The 25087-nt window shown below is 52.5% G+C and overlaps 1 protein-coding gene across 1 annotated transcript in view; it reads right to left on the bottom strand.

Moving 5' to 3' along the window:
* The window catches only part of DIS3L2 (DIS3 like 3'-5' exoribonuclease 2), a 192329-nt gene that overhangs the window by 5410 nt on the left and 161832 nt on the right, over nt 1–25087 (bottom strand). The window contains 2 exon segments of the mRNA XM_035544858.2: nt 3858–3944; nt 5310–5493. Of these exon segments, the coding sequence (XP_035400751.1) occupies nt 3858–3944; nt 5310–5493 (271 nt within the window).

Raw genomic sequence — 25087 nt, 5'->3', positions numbered from 1 at the left:
TGTTATCACGCACGTTACAGCTTTTATTTTCACATCTGTGAAACACCAGCCCTCGGGGCTGGGAAAACAACGGGGCCGAGCCCAGGCGGGGAGGGGAGGCTGCATGGGTCAGAGGGGTTGCGGAGGGGTCACGGCACAGTGGCGATTGAACGAACCCGTTTAAAAATCAGAGCAAGTGATTTAAAAAAAAAACAGGAGTAGCCAGCTCTGATTACAGAGCCGTCCTGGGATCCACGGTTTGGGCAGCTGCATCCTCGGTTCTCCAGCCCAGCAGCGCAGCCAGCTCCTGCTGAGCAGCTCCGCACTGATCCGGGCAAGAAAATAAAGCAGGTTAAAAAAAGCAGCATCGGTCCCGGCCTTATTATGAGACCCAAGAGCTGGGATAGGAGCTGAGATGGCTGCCAATTTCCACAACCCCGCATTAAATTGTTTCTGATGGACTTCACGAAGTATGGTCTCCACTCAATTAGCTCGGCTCCCTCCGAACGAGGCTCTGCGCGGTCGGGCAGGGACACACGCTAGGCTCTGGAGGCTGCTGCGGGGAAAGACAAGTGCCCTTGTGCTGACAGACAGCGCGGCGTTACGGGGGGGTTCCAGCCACTGCTGCCAGGCTCCTGGGCAGAGGGGAGGAAGCTCCCCACAATGCCAGGCAGGCAGGGAGGGATGTCCAGAAGGCAGAATGCACCTGTCTGATAGCACAGGTCGAAATTTTTGCTATGAGAAACCACTGGGAAGCGCCCATCCCTGCCCTACACCCAGCAGAGAGAGGCACCCCGTGTCTTGTTTCAAGCTGGAAAAGATGCTGCTTGCTTCTTCCCAAGAGATGTGCTGGCCAAACCCCGCTGCGGCTGGGGCCAGGCCTATTTCTGACACCCTGTTGACAGCTCACGACCCTCACCGAGGCTACGAACAGCTTGGGTACCGCAGCAAAAACACTCCTCTGAGCTGTGGCAAGGTTTCGCACCGCAGGGAGCCCAGTCTGACACTTGTCTGATACCTGTCCTCAGCACCACGACAGAGCTATCCGGTGACACCAGCCCGACACAAAGCAGATGTTTTCCCATTAACAGATTTGACCCACAAGTGGTCTCCAAGCCGGGGGTCTGATTGCTGCGGTCCCAGGAGAACCGTGAAATAAATCAGCCCCAGCCAACCAGGGGTGGCTTCGCTCTTATGGACAGATTGAATCCCCGAGTGACTGAGCCCCTGAAAAATTATATGTCGCTGCTCTTTCATCTGTTACGAGCCTCCTGGCGTGGCAATCCAGGCGCTCCCGCAGACACACACGTTACCAGTTGCTCCCCATCTCCTCCTCCTCCACAAGGCTGATGCCTTGACCACCGGCATGCAGCAAAGATGGAAGATTCAGGGTGACGTGAGCACAGGTTCAACCTGTGGGCTGCTTGTTATGGCTGGCTTGACTGCAGCCTTGTCCCTGAAACACCAGCTTCATCACTGGGGGCTGAGACGTGTGCAGGGACATGGGTCAGCCCTCAGCGCCCTGGGCCCCTCCACGCCATCTGTCACAGCGATGGCTCAGCTCTCGACACCGGCACGGGCTCTTGCATCTCCACGCTCTGCAGCTGCCAGCACGCAGATCTCTGCTCTCCCCCATTAGAGGCCATGGAGACAGGCAGGATGGGGCTGGTTTTCCTTCCCATCTGCTCCAATACCAGGGGCAGACAGCAAAAAGTCCTCTTCCCAGGGAAAGCTTCCGCTTTGTGGCTGCCTGCCCCTTCCGAGGGGCACTGACACGGCTTTGCACTGCCCATCCTCTGCACTTAGCAGTAGGAACAATAGTGGGGATCTAAATTGCTTGGGGTTTTGGGGGAGCTGTGAGCGCTTGCCCACCAGTCCAGCTCACAGCGAGTGTGGTCAGGGAACGCGGAGTGCAGAGGACAACACCGTCTCTGTCACCCTGGCAGCCCCGCAGTCCTTTACAGAGCAGAGATCCTATGGACACACCGCTGCACGCACGTCCTGGATCAGATTGGGAAGTGGCCCTGAAGATGGGAGGGGAGCATCTGTTAACTTGGCTGATGGCTCTGGGCAAGCCTGGCACTCCATTTACAAACCAAACAACGCCTCAGCTAACGGCCACGTGCATGTGCTCATCCCAGGATCAAGACAGATTTGCGCTCCTTCTGGCTCATGCACAGCTTTCAGCAAGAAGAGCATCCCATCGCACATCAGGGCAGGCAGGAGCAGCGCTCACCACCCAGAGGCTGTCCTGCAGGGCCGGTGGGCTCAGCTGCAAACTGGGTTTTGGCTATTACGCGAGCGTGCCAGACAGCGGGTCTGCCAGGAGAGAGGGGACTGCACAGCACACCTGAACACAAGGGCACCTTCAACGTCTGAGGAGGTTGTGAGCCTAGTTCCTGCCAAAATCCCGTGTCTTGTGGAATATCTCCTCTAAAAGCTCCCTCTCTTGTTTCTTCTTCCCCAAACTGTTACCTACTCCCCGGAAGACTTCATTTACTGAGCCTTCATACGTCTTCACATACTGCGTTAACTTGTTAAGACGTGGCCCTGCGAATGCAATAGGCACCGGGAGGTATTTCAGAGCACGCCCGCCACCTCTCTGATCACAGAGAGAAGAACTGAGCAAGTCAGTGGGTCCCAAAAAGCTCGTCTCCTCCTCCATGTCAGCACAGAGCCAAGTTCCTTCTGCCTTGCTCATCCCTCCCAGCCAGCAGCTGGGCTTGCTCCAGGTTTGCACCAGTCAGCAGGACCACGGAGAGACCCAAGGGAATGCGCGTCACCTGTTAGCACCTTCCACCAGAAAAGGAAGACGTGACAGAAGGGACCAGGACAAACCAAAGCAGGACACAGGATGTGGGACAATGCAGCCAGCTCCAGAGGACACTACCTACAAGGCAGCACTCCTGAGCTGAACACACACACAAGGAGGTGATTTACTAAATGTTTTTGGTCCCCAATTCCGCTTGCAAGCATTAAGTCACTAAAGTACAGCAGGACTTCAGGCAACTGCTAATGAGTAAATGGAGCAAATGAGCTAATTAGAAGAGTGACAGTGAAATGAGCGATGTTGGGAGGATGATTCATTCCTGCAGCGATCAGCAGGCCACAGCAGAGAGACCGTTCCAGCAACATGCCCCTTTTCCCTGTGGGGTAGGACTTCCCTCAGAAGAGGCTGCACTATGCCCAGCTGCAAATACAGAAAGGCAGATGCTCCGTAAAAACTTTTTTTTTTGATGGTGATAAGCACCCAAGTAAGTGTCCTGAGCTGCAGACGCATCAAACATGACAATCACTGGGAGCAGCACAACAAGCCTCCCCTGCACAGACCTTTACAGAAGGTTTCTTGGCCTGGAGGGAGACCAAAGGGTTTCCAGAGTTTTCCTGCTTCTAAGAGCATGTCTGGCACCAAACTGTGATCTGTGGCCAGTCCCACACCGCTGCTTTGTCCTGACTCCTGTTTCCTTCTCTGGACAAGAAGCCAGTTTGGATACCATGACATGAGGAGCTGGCACAAACATAAGCCAGCTCTTCATGGTGCCCACTGGGTCCTTGTGAGTCTGCGAGTGTCCTGCATATAACTTCAAAGTGTAAAATGCTGAAACCCCACAGGGGAACTGTGGGGCACGAGGAAAGGCTCAGCCTGACCCTGCCATCCAGTAAAGCTCTGCTGCCCGGGGGATATCCGCAATGCCAGCTGCATGGGGCTGAAAGCACTAGTGGAATCTGCTGGGAGCCCCACAGCACTGGGATCAGCATCCATTCGCTCTCCCTCTACGAAATGATGAGCTATGATAATGCAGAAAGGGCCAGGGTGAAGATGGAGCCACAGCAGAGAGCTACAGCAGATGTGTCTGACAGCACGGTGCGGGTCTTACCTGCATGGGCCTGGAGAACATGTTGGTCAGCACTTCTTTCCTGGCTTCGGAGTACTTGTCAGCCCCAAATGTTTCATTTAAGCTTTTCTGGAGGAGAAGAAGAGACAGTTTTCAGTCCTGGCAAGCAGTGGCAGTAGGGGGAATCAGACGGATCGTACTGGGGAGAACAGCAGCTCATCCGAGCCTAATTCCTCTTTTCCCTGCAAGTCCTCTCGTAAAACTAAGAGCCCATGGAAAGCTGGGTTTTGCTCTGGTCCCATCAGGCAGCACAGCCCCACCAGGACTGCACACAGAGCTTCTGAGCACTGAGCCACCTCACGGGGCTGCAGGCAGGGAGCACAGGGACCGCTGGCTGCCGTGCAGCATGCAAGAGCGCTCGTAACCCCTCTCCCGACCTGTGTCTGGCTCCCATCCAGACACCGAGAGCTTCAGCACACGCAGTAATGGGACCCTGGGGAGATGTGGGGATGGGAGGTCACCTCCTGGGGCTACCAGCAAGGAAGGGGCTGGGAGAGTTCAGAGCATGGAAGAGGAGCTGAGCGCGCAGCCCCGTGTCTGCTGACATTGCTTGGTCACAGCCAGCGAGCGGGGAAAGCAGTCCCAGCCGATGGAGGGGCGTGAGGGAGGCCAGCGGGGATGTGCTTAACGGAGGATTATCCACAGTCCAGTTGCAACGAGTAAAGAAAATCCTGGAACCTGCGCTGTTCAGCTGGAGTTCAGCCTCGGGACAGAGGATCGCTCCGATCCTTCCCATGCTGGCTGTGCCTGACCTTTCCCAGCACTGCTGGGAATGTCCTTCCCATTCCCCGTTCCCTCCCCTCCCTGAGATGTTCAGCAGTCCAGACAGAAACACCTCCTTACAGAGCCACCTCCCCTGCGGTACAGAGCAAGTGACCTGCCCAGGATCTCCCAAGAAGGCAAAGAAAGGAAATCTGGGTGTCCCAGCAGGTGCTCCTGCACCGAGACATCCTTCCTATTGCTCTTCTTTGCACAGAGAGGAGGAACTTGGGCACTTGCAAGGTCTCCTCACCCCGCTCCAAGCTCTGAGCCCAGCACTGCCTGAGCAGGACAAGCTGGGCCACCCCTGCTCAGCACTGGTGGGGTCGAGAGGGAGTGAAGGAGGTGTTTTGTTTCGGCATGGAAAAGCTACTGGCTCAGCTCGGACTCATCCAGAAGAGCTTGGTGGAGCCTGGGGTGACTGCACGGGTGCTTTTTGTCCTGAAAGCCCTGCCTGGCCCTGGCACTCCTGCCCTCCTTCCTCCCCTTCTCTCAGCAGCAACGCTCTCCCACCAGCGCTGCAGGGGCTGGAAGGACGGTGGCCTCTCAGTGCTCCTCGCACCGCTGCCTCGAGGGGGAGCAGGGAGAGACAGGGCAGGGGACAAACCCCACGCTGCAAACACACCGTCACACAACCGCCCCCCCCTGTAGCCCCCACCAGGCCAGCGCACTCACGTGCAGGGTCCCCGCAGTGCTGAAGTCGATGTCGAGGCCGACTTGGTTGCAGAACTCCATCAGGTCTTTCAGCAGCTTGGTCTGGGGCGGCGGGTGACGGCGAAGCAAGGCCTGCTCGGGGAAGGAGCGGTAGATCTGATGGGCCACGGCCATGTTCGCCAGCAGCATGAACTCCTCCACCAGCCTGCAGCAGGAGAAACACAACCCCGGGTCCCGGTTAGAGAGGGGATTCCCCTGGGACGCGAAGCGATTTATTAGCTACTGGCCAGTCCAGAGCAATGGGGACTAACAGGACACGGGGGGATGAGGGAGCAGCTTGCAGTGGCTGTTAAAAATGAAGATTAGATGCGAGACTGCAGCAAATCCCCCCCCAAATTCTCACTTTCTAGCAGCGGTTTCCCCAGGGACTCGGAACAGCCTGCCTTACTAGTACAGGCAGGCAGAAGTCAGCGATAAATTGACAGCTTAAATTAGGATAAAATAATCTCCCTTTAGGTCATTTTATCTCCTGAAACGCTCGACAAGCAAAACAAACGCTGTGCAAGAGATAGCACGGAAAACAAACACGCGCCGCTCTCTTCTCGGTCCAGAGAAAACAGCGTCTCGTTGTTTCCATCCCAAGACCGACATGTGTGGTCGGGGCCCGCCACGCAGCCCTGCCTCCGGCATCCCGGCGGTGCAAGGACCCTGGGTGCTTCTCAGTGGGACCTCCTGGGGGTTGCCCAGGCTGGGCTGAGCTCCCCCCTTCTGCCTCCGGACTCACTGAGTGGAAATCCCCAGGGCCGCACGCTGCAAAGCGAAGCAGCCCCAGCGCTGGGGATCGGCTGTGGAGCATTACGGGTTTTGCTGCCCGCTGTAGGGCCGTGCCGTGGGAGACTTGTTTTAACTGGGCTCAGATAAGCAACGAGATGTGCTTAACCGGGCTTCCTGCTATTTGCTGCACGTATTCCCAAGGCTCCTAACCGGTCCTAATTGCCAAAAAAGATAATAGATTTCCAGAAGTAACCTCAGGCTCCACGCAATGCCCAAGCGAGCTATTACTGACGACGCCAGCTCGGCCCCACTGCCGCCACGTAGCAGTTTTGTAGGGCTGCCTTAGGGCATCTGGGATGGAGCCGGCGTCCTGCAGCCCCCTGCCCCTGCCGGGGGCAACGCCCTGGTGGGATGTGCAGGGTGCTGCGCTCCCGGGGTACGTGCTCCAGCTGCCATGCGCTCCCAGCCCGGGAGAACGTGCCAAAAACTCGAAAGAGAAAGGAAATAATTAAAGACGAGCCCAGTGGAGGAATCAGCACACGCTGGTTGTAATCAGCAGTGGAAATGCACATCTTTAATGGGAAGGAGGTCCCTTAACAAGAGCTTTGTGGGCTCTCCCAGCACTGGGAAGCTTATTGCTGCCGAGAGGCCAACGTTTCAAAGCCTTTCGGGAGGGCAGGAGGGACACGCTGTGGCACAGGCAGTGTGGGGAGGCACAGCCCAAATGGGAAGGGACTGATCCCACCCCCTAAAGCACCAGCTGAACGGCAGATGCTACCAGACGGTCACGGGATGGGGCAGCACGGTCAGCGTGCCCGCAGCCCCACGCAGGAGTGCCGGGGCCGTGCGTGCTTGGGATGGGCGACTTCCAAGAGGGCCGAGCACAGCTCTTGCTGCTCCTGTGCAGCTAAGCCAGCAGATGGCAACATCGGTCCCTCTATGGTCACCGGCGCCTGGGGGCTGTGGGACAGCACGGCCCAAGGGTGCTGGGCACCCCGGCTGCCCCAGCCATGCGGCGCCCAGGGGTGGGTGGCCAGGGGGCTACAGCATCCCCGTCTCACAGGTGTGGGTGAATCCAGCAGCTCTCACCCAGCCACCGCGCTCGCAGACGGCACGTGGGGACCAGCGCACGCTTGCAGAGCCCCAAGGAGACGTGCGGGGCTGTGCCAGCCCACGCTCAGACCTGGGGAGGCCTTTCTGCCCCAACCCAGCTCGTAGCAATGAGCAGCGAACAGCACGGGCTGCGAACAGACGCACACATGGGCAAAAGCTGCCGATGGGGTCCCTGCGCCTTCCTCAAGATGCGGCCTCGAAGGAATGAGTTGCAAAACCATTTCTGAAGACAAAGCAATAAACACCTGCGAACAGGATCTCCTCTTGGCCACAGGCACAACGTGCTTATCTCATGTCCTGGAGATGAGCACCACCAGCAAGTGCTCAGGCAGCCCCCCTGGTTCTTCTTCCTCCTGTTGCTCGCAAGTGTGAAGCCTTTACCTCCTACCTCTAGCGACACTTAGGGCTGGATGCAATTTTCACCTGATTAATAAGTTTTGTTTTACCATTTTAGGGCTTTGGGCTTTTAAATCTTCTGGGCATATCCTCGTTCTGACATTGCATCTTCTGAACTGAAGCTAATACCTGAGAGCCTTCCTGTCAGAGACGCTTTTCCACCCAAAGGAAAACCAAGAGATTTTTGCTCTGCAAAATCCCTCCCTCTCTGTTCTGCACCTCCACACCTGGAGAATCAGCCCCATGACAGCACCAAAGACAGCCTGCATTGAGACAAGGTACCTAGCGCTTGGGCTGGATTGACAGCACGGGCAGGAAAACCTTACTGGGAAGCATCCACGGGCTTTGCACCCACGGCAGGGTGCAGGACATGATCACAGAGGTTCGGAGTTGAAAAGCTCCTCATCTCGTTCACTTGCCCAAGGCAGGGGCAGGCTTTGGGAGACACAGCTGGGGTTTGCCCTTGCGAGGAGCAGAGAACACAGATGAGGTGTAACACAGAGGACCCTTCCCAGCTCTAGATCATAGAGGGGCCAGCACCGGCTGCTATCTGCACCAGCAGCCACGCTGCCACCCCGTAACTCATCGGGAGGTCAATGACAAGAGGGTTTTCTTTTTTTCTTCTTCTTCTTTTTCTTCTTTTTTTCTTAGAACAGCCGAGCTCGGAGCTTGGCTCGGTGCGGCTGGCAGACAGGAGCGCAAAGAAAAATATTTCATGGCTAAAAAAAATGGAGACAGAAAGGCTAGTCCATCTGAATGTGCACCGAATGAATCCCATGTGAAATGCAGCCTAACGCCATCGCTACAGTTTCCTCTGGATTAGCTGAGCTATCCTTGGCTCCCGCCTCCATAAAATCCCATAAACAATCTGATCTGAACTTTTGCCCTTTCCGTGCTCATGCGAGGTTTCCTCCGCTGTCCCGCAGAGCGGGCTGGGGGCTGGCAGGTGGCTGTCCCTCGCGGAGGTGCCTGCAGATACCAGCTGTCCCGCTCGCCCGGGCTGCAGGAGGGAGCGTTTCCAAACCTGTTCCATGCACCATTTAGCGCGTGCACATGTGAGAGGGAGGGGAGGGAGGGGTGGGACGGCTCGAGGGCTCTGAAACGTATGTAAGCATCTTCTGCCGGCTCTTTCAATACCCAGTTTTTGCTCATGAATTATGGGCTCGGTGCAGGAGTTAGTGGGTGAAACTCTATACCCTGCCTTATGCAAGAGGTCAGCCGGAGTGTATGGGTTTCAAAAGAACTCGCCTCCGAGTCTCAAACGTGATCAAAGCGTGCCAGCTCCTACAATCCACCAAGACTGCAGGCTTCTGAGATGGTCTCAAAACACAGGACTCGGTGCTTTTCAAAGCACCTTAAATGATGATGGCCACGGCTTGTGCAAGGCAAATAAGCACCTACCAAACCACCCAGCTGAGAAGGACTGATGACACCTCGACAGCAGCCCCAGAGCCAATATGCTGGGCTGTACCTCTTCTTGCACAGCTCCTGACAGAGCCGGGCATCCTTGGGACATGGGGAGAGGAGCTGTACATTCAGACACCGGAGCTGCTTTAGTACCAGGGCTATTATCTGCTCTGTAAAAGGTTAGCTAGACCCTTTCCAATCCCTTGACGTCAACCTTGAAAAACTACTCGCATCCTCAGTGAGTTGTTTTGTTGATGGCAAATAAAATATTGGCTTCTCATGCCAAATCTCTGCAGAGCAAAGCAGGGCAACTTACTGTTTGGCTGCTTGCTTCCATGGCAATGTGGCCAGGCTATCCAGCAGCCATCGAAGTGCCCACTCTCCCTGATTAACTTGACAAATGACATTAGCTAAGCAATGTTCGCCGCACGGAACAGACAAGAAGTACTTTGTTTGCAATGCAGTAAGTGCAGGAACAAGGCAGGCAGCTTGATTAAAGTGAAGCGACATTAAAACATCTGCCCCTTCCACCAACCAGCCTAACAGACCCGCAGGCTTCAGAGCAAATGACAGCGAGGTACGGCCGCACAAATGAGCCCAGCTCTTCCCCCGTGCCTTCTCCTTTACCTCCCTCTCCTCCTGCAAGATGTAACCGCCGGCTGCATCCCAGGCGATGGAAGTGTTCTCGTAGCTGAGGCGCAGACACAGAGAAACCCAAATCACCACCTAGCTCTCCCATGGGAGGGTTTTTCTTACTTTTGGCAGACTGGAGAAATTGGTCCCCTCTCCATACATAGCTCACTGGGGCAACCTGCTCCCAAAGGGACAGAGCTGAACCGTCCTGAGCTGGAGTCCAGCCACTCAGGTGAGCTGCCGCCAGGTAAACCCCAGTATCTCTCCAGCATCACAGACTCAGGCCAAATGTGACCGAATCATTTCTGCAGAGGTTACCAAATTTCTTTTCCCTATCCCACTACAAAACCCCATCTGTTCATTTCCATGCCGTCTGCCCCTCAAAGCATTTGCTCCCCCTGCACAGGGAACAAACCTTTTGCTGTCCAAACTCCTTCCCAAGCTCTGAGTGACTGTGCAGATGAGATTTCTGTCCCTGCTCTGTGCTTCGGCCAGACATCAGGGCCTCTGGTTTCTCAGCCCACTGCTACGTGTCTGCTTGCCAGCTCCATGCCGGATCCAAACAGTGAAAGGGCAGAAGAGCTGTGAAGGCATCACGCTTGGTTTGCGTTTGAATTGAACATTGCCATGGGAAGCTGATGCACAGAAAAGGAAGGCCTGGCCTGTTCATGCGTATCTGGGCAGGCTCTGGAGACACTGACGGATATACATCCCCTACCGAGGGCACTACATTGCTGAGAGCCCTCCCTCTCTGCTGGCTTGCAGGGGATTATCGCGGCAGCACAATCTCATAACAAACAGATCTACAGCCACCTCCTGGGAATGTGACTCTAAATCCTGCTGTGCTCACCAAGAGAAAGTCACCTTCCGCAAAAGGCTGCGAGCAGCACTGCGCACCGCAACGCACCCCACAGCAGCAGCAGCTGCCGAAGGAAAGTGGTAAACAAACAGCATCACAGTTCTCCAACACATCCTCTCCAAAGCGTTCAGTCCAAAGATGCTGAGTATGGTACGACTTTTTCTTCTTTTCTTTAAATCACGTACGTTTGTTTTTGATTACAGCTCTTCCACGAAGCAAAGGAACTCGAGAGGTTTCTATAAAAGCCCTTCTGAGAGGAACATCAGCTAAGCCTGCACCTCCTGAGAGTGCAGCCTATGACAGAACCATGCTCTTTGGCAAGTAGCTGGACTGCAGCTTGCAATGGCCCTTTTCCATCAAAATCCAGCAAGAATGGTCTACCGTCCTCCTAGTGACACTCTGCCTACCCAACAAACAGAAGCATCTTCAGCCATGCACTGCTGCTTCAAGAGTTATGAAAATTAAAACCCCTGTTTTCCAAGAATTGGATCGCAGCATTATACGTGAGCCTTACAATGTTGGTGTGGAGATCACTTTGCCAAGGACAATGGCCAAAAGACCAAAAGCCCTACAATTTTGGAAGAAAAAGGAGTAAAAGGCAAGAACACCGGTGGTTCCTGGCCTGATGAAAGTCATTTGTGCTCCTTTCACAGCTAGTGGTAGCCTTGAACAAAGCAGAGCTGAATAATGGAATTACTCCACTTTCTGAGATTGCTCAATTAGCTCTTGCTTAAAACTGTTAACATTGAAACTTGATGAGAATAGCAGCTCTGAGGCAGTTTCAGATTCATTTCTTACTAAGCTAGAATGGCTTTTCCCTCTAATGAACTCCCTTTCTGGGGTATAATGAATGCCCTTTTTATTAGCTATGGTGCCTTCCCAGTAATGGATGCCTAAAACGCAAATGCACGGGAGGGCTTTCTGAATACAAATGTCATTTACTGGCCACTCTCGCACCTTTAGACTGGGAATGCCATGATACCACTCCCTTCACTTTATCCAAATTAAGTGCACTACAGTGGAAAACTTTAAGCTCCCAATCCTGAAGCTGGGCCACCGAAGGCATTTGGCATGATTAGAAATTAATTGCTTAAAGCCTGATGTACCGGGTTTGCACACAGGGATTTAAACCGCAAGGCAAAACCTCAACCATTTGCCTTATTTCCTTTGAAATTATTGACAGGGCTTTACACAGAAGAGCTGACTTCATCTGGCAGCACAACGTCAGGCCAGACGTCGGAGCGCTGAGGGCAGCACAAGCGGCCACGGGGCCTACAGTGCTTCCTGGTACTAGGCCGCGCCGATGGCAACTGCTCTCCTCCTGGCCTCATGCTCCTCAGCCTCGCCTGAGATCTGTGTGAAGGGGATACAGGCAAAGCCTGCTCCTGTCCCAAAGCCTCCCAGTCCCATCTTGGCCTAAGCGGTGAAGGAAGCGGCATCTAATCGCAAAGAGGCTTGCAGAGGACGCGGTCTCTGCAGGCTGTGCCTCTTCATTAAACGTTAATATGACTGCAGTCTGCTCCTTTTCATGCAAATTGGCGACAACCTTCAGACACCTGGCATGAAGCTGAAGTGCCCCTCTGTGTCAAAACAGCATCTTCAGCTGCCGCGGGCCAGGGAGGAAAGCTTAGAACAGCACCCACACCCTCAACCACACAGGACATGGAGGCCCACCTTCAGCAGCTCCCTCAGCCCCAGCTGCAGCGTTCTCCAAATTTTTCTCAGGACTACCAGATTTTTGAGGTCACTGCGCCTAAGCATTTCCCCGTGGCGCAGACAATGTAAAGGGCTTGCAGTCCCTGTGTTTAGCTCCAACAGCCGTGCAGCTCGGGATTCCCAGCCCAGCTTCCCAAGGACCCGTATCAGATCCGGGGAGCCACTGGCTCATGGAGATCTCATCTCCCAGAGGAGCCCCAGAAGGATGGTCAGGGCCCTGCTTGCTCTCCACAGAGGGGATAACTGGTGACCACTAATGCACACAACTAAATGCTGTGTTCAGCATTTAATGTTCTCTAATGGGTCTCTCTCTAATGGGTCTCGTAGGGGCAATCACCACTTGGGCTGGAAAACCTCACTTTCAGGAATACTTTAGGATGCTCCCCAGCCACCCAGAGCCTGAGCAGGGACACAAGACAGTTTTCTCCAGCCCATGGGAATTGCTGGAGGGCAAAAAAAAGCAAAGCAAAGTCAGGTCTGGGACACCAACCAGGAGAGGGAAAATACCCCACAGAAGCAGGACTGAGGGCTGGCAGTCCACATTCCTGAGACGTACAGCTTGATAGGTGACTGGCTCTGAAAGCAGACCTTATGACAAGAATACTTTCATAGACACATAATATTAATGTCATCCAGAGTCCGGCTAAGAGGGGAATGGAAAGAATTCCTGAAGAAATGCAGACAGCCCCTCTCCTGACGTGAAAGTCTCCGGCCCCACACATCAGCCCAGCACCGCCTGTTATCAGGCTGCATTTCCCACTGAAACAAGGAAGCAGGAATGAAAGGCACTTTTCCTCGCAGTTAAAAGTTTACGCAAGTGATTTATGGGTCAGAAAAATTAGCAAGTCCGTTGCTGAGTGCTCCATACAGCAGCATGTGTTACATGGCTGCTGACCAGAAATGCCAAGACCCATTAGGTGGAAGCAAAGGGCAGCACGATGGAAAGTTTAAGATGCTTTTTGCCCATTTAATTAATTAGTCAGGTCTTTTTTTCCATCCCCTGCAGCCTTCATTAATGTAACATTGAAGTGAAGGAATATTAACAATTCAGACAACACATTAATATTAACACAACACCTGCAAAATGCAAATGTAAGTCCATTAGGTAAACAGATGATCTTAAGCCACTGAGGCAGAAATAACAATCTGACATTTCCTAGCATGACTATCCTGCAGAGATGCTGTCCATCACTTATGCTCCATTATAAAGCCATGGCCCTTGTATGTAGGGGGCTCCTCATCTGTTACTGGCCCCTGAAAGGATGAGAAAAACTTACATTTCCATTAAGACATTTACCAGTTTCATATGGAAAGTGTCTTACTAACACCATGTCATGAACCAGAAAGATCAAAAGCAATTTTTAAAAGGATTTTACCTCTGTACTAGCAAGGGTTGGAGATACAACCAGAAGCTGATAGCTTGTAAATATTAACCTACACTTGGGACTGCTCCAAAATCTGAGCTTTCTATTACAGTGCTTTAATCTGAGACAAATTTTCGTTAAGGGAGAAACAAACAGTTAATCACCTGGCGAACTGATAGTGCCCCAGGGAGTCACCGACTGCTAGAACTGGCCTCCCTGTACCATGTCCCCCCATCACCTAATGCTCTACCAGCCATTGCAGCTAAGGAGACTTACACCCTACATGTATTTCTCCTTTGAGTCTTTGGCTGTGCTTTTTCCCAGCTTACCTGACACTAAAGAGTTGATTACTTCCAAAGCATGAAACAAACTTAAGGACAAGTGGGAAATAAAGTTGGGATGAACATCCCAGACTGGAAGCATACCCAGAGATGGCCAATGACTGGGGGGAGCATCCATCTACCAACCTGGGTGTGACCCAGGGACAAACAAGTAAGAGTCTGCAAAAGCTCATGAAGAACTGAACAACAAAAGCAAGCCAAAAAAAATGTAGAAGACCAAAATCATGCACAGTAACCTAAATAATCTGGCAGCCAAAGGCAGAGGTGGCACAACGACCCAACGTGTCTCCCCTGATGTTCATGAAGTGAAAACCAGGCAGTGACTTGCTAAATATCCTCTCTTTTGTTCTGCACTTCAGGTCCAACCTCCCGCTCAATGCAGGATAACTTCAAAGTTGGATCAGATCGGCTTTTTCCACTTGAGTTCTAGCAATCTCCAAGGATAACTACCTCACAGCCCTTCTGGGTCCTTGATCCAGTTCTTAACCATGCTTCTAAGTGTTGTTTGGGCTTATAGGTAAAGAACTCCAGGAGGAGCCATCACCCAGACTGGCCAACCTTTAGCAAGGGCCTTGCCTGAGACAATTTCTCAGGAGAGACTGGCTGCAGATCAAGGGAATTAAAGCAACCACCAGGACCACCAGTTCTGAGAAGATCCATGTCAGGAAAACATGTTCAACTTCACAAGGTCCCCAGTGGGCACCCAGATACATCTGCTGCCGGCTGTGGGGCGTGCTGCTGGGGCTGCTTTCCAGGCAGGGCCGTGGCCGTGCAGCAGGGCTCACAGTGCTGTCCATCATTGCTCCTTTCCGACCTCAGATTTGCAGTTGTAGCACTGAGTGTGGGCAGGTTAAGGGGAATAGTTGTATCAATATGGACTGAGGGATCCAGCTGGCTCCAGGCGTATTATTCTTGGTCTGAAATGATCGCAAAGCACAACACACGAACGCTCTGGTTACCAAGACTTTCAAAGACATGGAAACCCTAAGGGGAGGGGAGCAAGGTACACGGGACACGGACACCAGATCGGGGTTAAAACAACTGACAATAGTTGGCAAGGGGATGAAAGGCAAAGGGGCAACACAGGATTTGGGGGTGCTGTTTTCTAAACAGGGACTACTGAAATACGCTGGATAACTTCTGTTTTCAGGCAGCCTCTTGGCAGATTAAAACGTCCCAGAAGGTTTTACATCCAGCTTCTACAATCTTAAACTAAATATTAGGTGAGAAAAACATGCTTCTAAAGAAAAGTCAGGCATAGCCCTGAGTGAAAAACAATGAGCAGGAGAACTAACATATCAGGTTTATTGAACATACAACCAACAACAGTTTTCTTTGCCAAAAATATAGCCAAGGGAATGAAATGCAAAGAGATGAGTAGGATGGAAAAGCTGTAGGAAACTCAGGCAATCTCCCTCGACCCCACATCTCCCCCAGGCATGACTCTCACCCTGCCTGGCCTCAGTGGGCAGGCCTGGAGCAACGCCGCAAATTCCCAACAGTGCCTCATCCCCTCTGCAGCGGGACAGGCTCAAGGTACGATAGGTCTTTTCCATCGTAACTTCTCTCCCTTGACTTTTATGTGCATTGATTCAAAAGCTACTTGATTTACTGGCATGGGGCTGTGAAGAGTCTGGCTTGGTCTGAGGACAGCCTGAGGTTAAAGGCAGCAATGCAGTATCGCCACCCCGTCCATTATAAGAAAATGTTCAAGCCTGGATTTACAGTCACGTTCCAGCGAGCCCACACATCACGGCAGGCTGAAATTAGCCTCATTTACACAATGGGGTTGAGAAGAAATGGCTAAACATCCTCCTGAAGTTCAGCACACAACAGACAAAGCCAAGCAGCATGGGAGCAGGCATTTCACAGCACGCTTGCTGCCAGAGAAGCGCGAGAGGAGGGTGCACGGTTGTAGTGACAGAGGTCTGCTCTTCTCCAGCTAGAGCTACATACAGACAGACGGACAGATGAGGTAGCTTCAATGAGACTACAACAGCTTAAGGAAGGACGTCCTGGGACCTTTTGCTGTACGCAAGGAAGAATCATCTCCTTAAAGGCCAGAGATGGATATGATGACTCTGCAGAGTTGGATGGGTAAGAAAGGACTTTGTTTCGCACTCTCTTGAGATCATACAAAAGAGAGAACAAGCTCTATTCACACCAAGATCTGCAAAAACTCACATGCTGCTGGGTAAAGATAGCAAATGTCTCAGCCCCTGGCTGGCACAACAGGAGAGCTAACCTGGTTACTCCTGCTGCTTCCTCCACTGCCTCATGTGGGTCACTCGGCTGCATCTAAGGCAAAGGAACCAAAGCTAAGTCCATGACAACACTCTGAAACTGTTCCTTTGGGCCAGGGTTTTACCAGTTCAGAGGAAGTTTGGTTAAAACGAAGGACACAGGTGTGATGAAGAAGAGCCCTTGCAATGCCACCTTCCAGGCTTCAGAGCTGGGAGCTTGGGAGCTACAACCAGAGTTCAGCGGCGCAGATCAACCTTCTGAAAAAATCTATCATCACCAAAAAGCAGACACACAGATCTGTCAGCACATTTGTGCTGCTGAAACCAACAGATCTCAACACTGGATCATGATAAGATTTGCAATATAGTCATCTTGCAGAGCCTTGCCAGTGCCTTTTAATCCTTGGAAAAGGAGCACTTCAGGCATCAAATCTTGCCTTTGCATATGAGTGTTGCAAAACCAAAACAAGCTCTTTTGGAGCACGGGGCATATCCTAAGATGCCCCAGAGCTTTCTTGTCCTACAGACATTGCATAGTAATCTCCACATGACAAAACAGAAATAAAACCATATATCCCCATGTCTTGGCGAGCCTCCAGTCCAGGCCTGACAGATACCTGGCCCTGGGTGCTGCATCTCTCCAGACAGCTTAACCCTTGAATGAACAGGGTACCTCCGTATATCTAGAAGAAGGAAGCACAATGTTAAATCTGCCTTTTGTTTCTATGCCTCCATCCTGCACTGGATGGCACTGCCCTCCCCTTTCCCAGTGCCTGGATGTGCCAGACCACACGGAATCACCACGGAAAGTCACCTGCGAAGACCTTGCTGTTGGAATTGTGAGGACGGCTCACATCCTCACAATTCACTCACTCAGTGAGTGACTCAGGTCCTAATGGTGGTCAGATCCCAGCCAGCCACATTCCTGCCTGGCAACCCAGCTTATCATGCCTTCATACTTGGCAATCAAATGGGAGCAACTCAGGTCCTCAACCTCTCTTTGGCCACCAGATCTACCCATTGGGACAACCATTTGCAAATCTGAGTAGTGCCAGCCTGACACAGCCCACGGGGCTGCAGCGCGCTGCACCTTCCAAGCTCAGACTGAGCAGAGAGGGCCCTTCTCCTTCCCCTGAAAACACCGTGGGATGGGAGAAGAACAAGGGGCCACAATGCCTGCTGCCCCCCAGAAGGTCCCTGGTGCTCTGGTCACATAGGTGAGAACACATGGAGCCCCTGGGGAAGCCAAATGCAGTGCCATGTCTTTCCTGGAGGATGACACCAAAAAGCTGCCCAGATCTATCAAGAATTGTTCAACAGCATCAGAGTAAAAGGTTTGGGGGTTTATTCAAACTGATGGATAAGTCAATTCAGGAGGAGGCCAGTGAAGCTCCATCAGACACTCTTCACTGGCCAGGTTCAGCAGGGAACAAAACCACCAACAACCACTGCCCGCAGCACCAACGTGACTGTGCCAAGAGGTGTTGAGAGAAAGGGGTCTCGTGCCAGTTAAAGCACACAATCCACGTACCCAGGAAAGGGCAGGGCTTACATGAACCTGGTAACCCACCTCAGGGGGTACAACAGCGTCTGCTATTGCCCACATTTCCCATGCTCACTTACTGCTGTCAGGAGAGCAGCAGCTTCCGAGTGTGTCCTTCTGCAGCAGGAGTGGCTCCAACCCCGTTTCGGCTTGCTCCACAACACACCGAGACAGAGCTTGTACTGAAAGAAGTGATGCGTGGACGGGCTGAACGTCAAGGCATGGGAAATGCAGCTTCTGGTACGTGCAGCTCAGGCACACCGCATGGCCTGTGAAAGCCACTCTCCCATTGTTATTTAACATCCTGCAAGTTGCAGCCAGAGACGCAGTCTCCCATCCGCGCCCCAGACTGGCCTGGGAATGGCTGGGAAGAAGAAAGGGAGCTTGAAATGAACTGTGGAAAGATTTAAGTGCTCTCACTGCTGCTTTCCAATACGATTTTCCACTTGGGGCAGGGGAAGGGAAGGAGGAGAGCCTGACAGCAGTTTAGAGCCAGTCACATTTGTGACAGGTTCTTCTTTTCCATTTCCAACCAGCTCCCAGACAGCAGGAGGACTTTAACCTTCATTAATTATCACAGCCCTATTCCAGCCCAGGGTTTCAGAGAAGCAGTGACGAACTCTTAGGACCTGTTACGAGCAGGTTTTGCCTCAGATTGTGCTATTCAGCTCAATGCAGTAAAACTTCATCGTTCATGAAGAGCTAGCGCAACTCTTCCTACAGCACCCCAGTCTGCAGCCATCTTGCACAGGCAGTATCAATGCTGCCGGAGAAGAGGATTACACAAATGACTTCTTGCAATGCAGACTCTGAGATCTGGTTAATGACCACTTAACAGACACATCTGTTGTACATCCAAGCTGCGCACACATGAAAAAGGAAGCTTAACAGGTGAATACACTGCTTCTGCTTCCTCTACCTGGCTATCAGGGAGCACTACCGTAACACTACCACCGCAGGAAGTTTATTGCCTTTATCAAGACTGATCACTGATCAGATCTGCATCTTAAAAGTGTGTATGTGTTGGCTAGGGAGATAAGAACAGCTTGCGTACACTCAGCCCTCGTGTAGCTGGGCCAAAGTTGTTGTGAAATATTGCTATACAGTTTCTCCCACTGCTTGGCTTCGGTACAAACTGTCGAAGACCACTGTAAGAAATCTACTGTGGACAAGACGTGCCTGCATGGGGACTAAGTGTGCCCTAGATCAGTGTTTCAGCCCGCGCCACGCCACCCTGTGCTCCTGGACTTGGCACCCATTGACCGTGTTCCCTCCTGCCCCGCTGCCAGCCGGGCTGAGCCAACCTCAGCTGAACTCCCCTGCAGACACCCAGCCTCTGCTCCTACCCACGTGCGCTGCTGGCTGCAGACACCGTCCCTTCATGCTTGGTGATGAGATGCGTCATTCTCCCTTCCCCGGTGACTGAGGACCTTTGCAGAGCTGCCCCCTCTGACACTGTTGGCTTGCAACCACTCGCAGGTATTTTTAGGATTACCCTTTGCCAGCGGGTAACAAAACCAGAGAGATGCTGCTGCGAGGATGCAGTCAGAGCTCTTCCTGGCTGCCCCAGAGGCACAGAGGAGATGCAGGATCCTGCTTCGGGTGCTTTGTGGCTCCCAGCCAAACCCAGCCCGGTCACAAGCAGGGCAGTCGTTCCCCCACTGTGCTGCCTGGAAGAGCTGACAGCTCCAGCCACGACAAACATACAGTATACAGCAGGTAAGGGACACGGCGGCGTGCCTGTGTGCGCACAGACACGTAGTGAAGGAGAAAGCAGGGCTGGCTGCGAATTCAAATTTGCAGCGATTTGGACAGATTGTGCCGGGATGCTGCGATTCACGCACCAGCAGCCCGTGGCAGCTCTGCATTCTGCTCCGAGTTACACAGGAAGCAGCCTGGGGAGCAATTACTGGGGTACAAAACGCTCTTGAGCTGCAACAAAAGGACAGAGAAGAGTTTCTCATCAAAACCCCTGGAAGTCTTTATCTAAGCAGGGTACTTCCTCCTGCTTAGACAGGCGAAGCCTGGGCAGAACATCTGCTGAGAGGCACGAGATGCCGGAGGGGAAACGTCCAGTGACATCAATCAGCAGCGAGCAGCCACCGCCGGGGCACAGCAGGATTGCCCCACGAGCATCCCCCTGCTCCCCGTATCACCACTTGTGACTGGCAGAAGCCATGCTCCATTACCAACCAGCTGTTCCTCTAACTCAGCCCTCCTCACTCCTCTGTTACAGATTTCCCTGAAATTGTCTGGAACTTTGAGGAGCCCAATATCTTTTTAGACCCAGCTGCCATGCCCGGGCTTCCTGCATGTGTGACGGTTCAAGTGTGTAGAGGCTCAGGACCTGCCCTCAGCTCCCTGCCAAATACCATCCCCATCCCCACCAAAGCTGCTGGCAGCCAAATCCCCGAGCAGGACACCCGGCTGCCAGGGACACAGCCCTGCCACTGCAGCACTCCCTGCAAGCCCAGCCCCTGCCACCAGCACCCAGGGACCAGGAGGAAATCCCCAAACCCCAACGTGCTCTGAAAACCAGGTCTGCAGCACTAACAAACCCCCCACGCCTCAATCCTCCCTCCACATCCTCCCGCACATGTGAGCTTTTATTCTAGGAGCCCCGTACACTACTCTAGGACTGAAAGGTAACAACTAACAGCAAGCGCACACCTAGATTTTCATTTCCCGTGTGCTGACAGTCTCTCTTTAATCCTACTTTCCACGTTTAAGGTGTTAATGGGAACCTTGATGCATTTCAGAGGGAACACACGCAGAGAGAAGATAGATGCCTGAGTCTAAAACCCTGCTCCTAGATTCCACATCAAGTGCTGGATTTGTTTATATCCATACGATACAATCTCCATAAAAGCAATCAACCTCCACCGAAAGGAGATGTTTCAATATCTGCACTGCCTTCACCCAGAACAGGCATTAGGTTTGCTTTTACGATGCAGGATAATATAATGGATTCTTTCCACATGTTCCCAAATGTTGTTATTAAGTATTGCTTCTCTAACAAAATACGCTGGAACATACAGTAGTACATGATGTGGCATTTACACAAGTCTTTTCTCTGTATAGGACTTGCTGGCTTTTAAACAAATCTGTCTCTTCCATACAATACAGAAGCACAAGATGAGTAATTATATTCTCTGCTTAATAATGTTTTTGCACTGGCCAATTTAACAGCTAATCTCCACAAACCTCTGAGATAGTCCCCCAGCAGCTACATTTGCATGTTGTAATCAAGTCTTGCTATTAAATCATACTTTGCAACAATAGCTGAGCTGTCAAGTACAAGCAGCGGCTCTCGTGCTGGCACTGCGCAGATGAAAGCCCTGGGTAAACACACACGAAGCAGCATCACTCTGCCACCTAAGAGAGCATCCCTGTGCGTGTTTGGGAGCTCTGGGATGGCTGCACCCACCGTGGGTCTTGGGACAAGCATCCTTCATCTGTCTGCTTTCCAGAGGGGCTGTGCTCTGCCTTACCCTGCGGGCTGCCCGCTGGGGGGTCCTTCAAAAAGTGAACACTCCAGGTACAAGAGCTGCTCCTTGGTGAGTGGGACAGCTCGAGGAGCCGTGCTGGGACTCAGACCACTGAACCCTTCAGGGCTAACAGCCCTGCTTCGAAATATCCTGCCCAGTTTTCCAGCTGAATCCAAGTTGCCCAGGAGGCAGCTCCGACGAATCCCCTGCAGCAGGCATCGCTGCGCCGGTCCAGGCTGCTACAGATGCTTTAAACTCCTACTTTGAACCAGACCCTGCGTCTCTGCACTCCCCTGCAACATGCTGCAAGCACACAGTGAATAGCAGAGACCTTGTTGAATGCTGCCTTTTGCAGCAGCTGTACCACAAGGCACAATTTTCAGCAGAGTGATGCAGATCAGCTGCAGCCTGGCCATATCAATGATGTCTCTCTGTCCAAATGATTCTTCCTACGCATTAGCACAACAGTTATTTCCATCTTGCCCTGCGCTTCCCATTTATCCAGAAATCTGACAAGGTCTCCTTCCTTTTAACGTGGAGACAGAGGGAGAGGAGAAATTTCTTGCTGGAGTCGCCTCGCTCTGCGCAAGTAGACAGATCAATCTCAATTCAATCCGTCTCGCTAATTGCTGGGGGCTGGAGCTGACCCTGGGCTGGCCGAGGGGGGAGTGACGGGCAGCCCTCTGCACAGCCTCTCAGCTCTACCCTGCCAACAGTTCACAGCAGATCTCTTTGGGTAACACGGACCCTGCCAGCTCATCCTTAGCCTGCAAACTCGTGCCCAGCCCTACACTGCAACAGAGCCGCCTCTCCGCTTCTCTAGGTGCACGTGGTTCTTCCAAAGGACGCTTCCATGCCCTGGACACCAGCGTGTTTACCTGTATCACGAGCACATTGAGGACTGCAGCTCCTCAAACGCTCCATCAGTGCGGGTGCCCAGTGCAATTCACGTGCTGTTTGCTGCCCTGGGGGCTGCTGCACGTCCCCGTGCCCTGACAGCTGGCAGCCCACCTCCTCCTTACCTGCCTGCAGGTCTCTCTTCAGTATAAAGCACCTGTGGATGTCCGCAGGGCAGACCCTGGGGAAGGATCAGTCCTTCCCCTGTTCTTACACACCTGCCTCGACCAGTCATTGCTGCCTGCTGTCGGGAGGATGTCGGGCTGCACAGACAGCAGGGCTATGCCAGTGGGGCCTTTCTTAGCTGCCAGGACAAGTGCACGTGCAGCTGCTTGCTAACCCGATTACACTGAGGAGATCAGGGTCTGCTTCTACTCCTTTCCTAAATGAACCGGGATGTCAGCAAAATGAGGTTATGCCGGAGATCCAGCATATACAAGAGCACTGCCAGGGCTGGCTTTCACCAAGGGATAGGGGACGTGATGAGCAGTCGGGATGTCGATCTCAGCTCAGCTCAGTCAAGAGACAGAAGCAAACGTCTACAAGCAGCCCAGGAGGCACGAGCAGGCAGCGAGCTGACCAGCAAGAGATGCTCAGTAGCAGTTAACCACTGCTGTGTTCAGAGGAGCAGGAGGGCAGAGAGCAAGGAGAGAAGGAGGGGAAGCAGGGGATGTGGAGTTGTTCTGCTCACGGGATCAATGCCAGAAGACAACCTCTGTGCTGGGAGCTGACCCTGGACCTGCTAACTCTGTGTGCAGTGAGCTGTGAGCAGCCCAGTGGGGTCACCAGACAACGGGACATTTCCAGAGAAGGCAGAGGCAGAAAAACTTGCAGGACACCTTGGCCATTAATGATACTGCTCAGCTAAAAGCATTTCTGCTCATCAGCCCCATTTTAGATGAGAAAGGTGAAGGACACAAAATTTAAGATGTTCAAAGCTGATCCGAGGAATTTAGAACCATCTCCCATTAAAATTAATGGAAACATTAATGCAAAGTACACGCCGATCCTCAAGCAGGTTCCTTCCAAGCAAGATCTTTCCATTAACTTGAAAGGAAGTGGTGCCTAAATCCTCTTACATCGCTGTGAACGTTTCAGGCAGTACTGGCAAAGCCAAAGCCATTAGGCTCCAGCTTGACTAATGCATGGCTAATTGGAAGAGGTGAAAGTGCTGAGCTGTAATGGGAACCCCATTCAGGGTGACCTCAACACAGCACACAAAACATGCTTAAGATATGAAGCTCTTTTTCTTGATGCAGAAGCATGAAGGTGTGGAGGGAACAGAGTCCATCGATGGATTGATTTAGCTGCTCTGAACTTTGAAAAAAAAAGTTGAAAAAGCAGCAAGATCCAGAGCAAAGGATGGCAGTAAAGTAAAACCACTCACCCCTGCTGCTCGGGAGGAGGTAAGGAGAGAGGCTTCCTCTCTCACCTTTTGATTTGCAAGGACGTCATTCCAAGCAATAAGGTTATGTTGGATGCCAGCTTGGCAGACTACATGGGGAGAGACTGGGACTCAAAGCAAACGCCCTGTACTTCCAGACGCAGCAGCTGGCAAAACCCAGCTTTGCAGAGAAGTGAGCGGTCTCACTGCTAAGCTGGTCCCTTACCCTGACTGCAGCAGTGTGCCAGGACTTTAAGATGGGGAGGATTATGACAGAAGCTGACCTGCAGAGCCTGGAGGGCTTCAGGTCACTGCTGCTCTGGGAAATCTGCTGGCCTGTAGGGTCTAAAACATCTTCCAGAAGCGCACATGTCCTTGAGAGAGGGAGAATTCCCTGGTGTTCTCTTGGGATGCTTTGCCAGGGGTTAATCTCTCTTGCTTTCATTGTGTGCTTTACTCCTAGACTGAATGCTCCAGCTTACAGCCAGTAGCTCTCTGAGAGAGAGCAATCCCAGCTGGCCGACAATCCACCCAGTTGCTCCAGCTTACACTGCGGATCCCCCGAGGAATGGCAGTGCTTAGTGCTGAACAGACTGGAGAGGTCCTGCCCGCGGCAAACCGAAAGCCCTCGCTCTCTCGAGGCAGAAAGCAGAGATCAAACAGCAGGCTGGTGAGGGGGACAGGAAGGTCTCTCTCCAAACAGAGCATCGGCACTGCCAGCACAACACGTGTTCTGTGTACTCAGCATCCTATTCATTGTCCTTGTTCTTACTTCACTGCCTGACATTACATGTAACTTTGCATCGTTTGGACCTAAAGCACAGCCTAAGCAACAGGAGAAGGCACAGCACGTGCCCTTGCCTGCTGCTCCCAGCGCTCCCTGCTTGTAATGTCACAGAGGGAAGTGCACAGCAAAACCCGGACCCAGGGAAGCCGCTCTGTACCGTGACTGTGCATTCAAGGACAGAGACTAAGCCAAAAAAAGGGGCTCCTTTTCTGAATCTGTAATTAAAGATATGCCTAGAAACCCTGCTGGGAGAGGGATGGTTAGGGTGCCTGGTGATTCTCTAGCCAGATCTCAGCTCAGGAGAGGACCTTCCTGGACACAAAGTCAAGCCAGCAACCTACGTTCAAGGTAAAAGTGAGAGGGACTTCTTGTGGAAGGAGGATGTTTGCTTTTCCCCACATCCTGCCCTCTCCCACATACCTAAGGGCTAATCAGGGACTTGTCCGATACAGTGCTACTGAAAAAAAAAAACCACATTTTTTATAGGTTAGCAATTGTAGCTCAGATATAGCTCACTGCCTTGGGCATTAAACAGACATATATAGACCAGGGAAATAGTGCCGAAATGGTACTGAGGGCTTCCAAACATATTGTTAAGCAAATGGCTGTGTAAACAGATCTCCAGGGATGACACAGGGAGACAGCATCTCTGACTCAGTCACAATTGCAGCTGATTTTCTCACCTACTTGACTGCCACTGAATACCCAGACACCTACCACTCACAAGGAGGTTTTGCAGCTCCTCACCAAGTGAGCACGCTGACACAGGGGAAAAAAACGACTCCCAGTTAAACCAGGGAGAGCAGGGGCAGAGCAGGGAGCTTACACACCTGGCCGGGGTTTAGGAACCCAGT

Source organism: Cygnus atratus, chromosome 9, assembly GCF_013377495.2.
Source record: "Cygnus atratus isolate AKBS03 ecotype Queensland, Australia chromosome 9, CAtr_DNAZoo_HiC_assembly, whole genome shotgun sequence".
NCBI lineage: Eukaryota > Metazoa > Chordata > Aves > Anseriformes > Anatidae > Cygnus > Cygnus atratus.
Note: the sequence above shows the minus strand (reverse complement) of the source record. Positions and strands in the feature narration are given on the sequence as shown.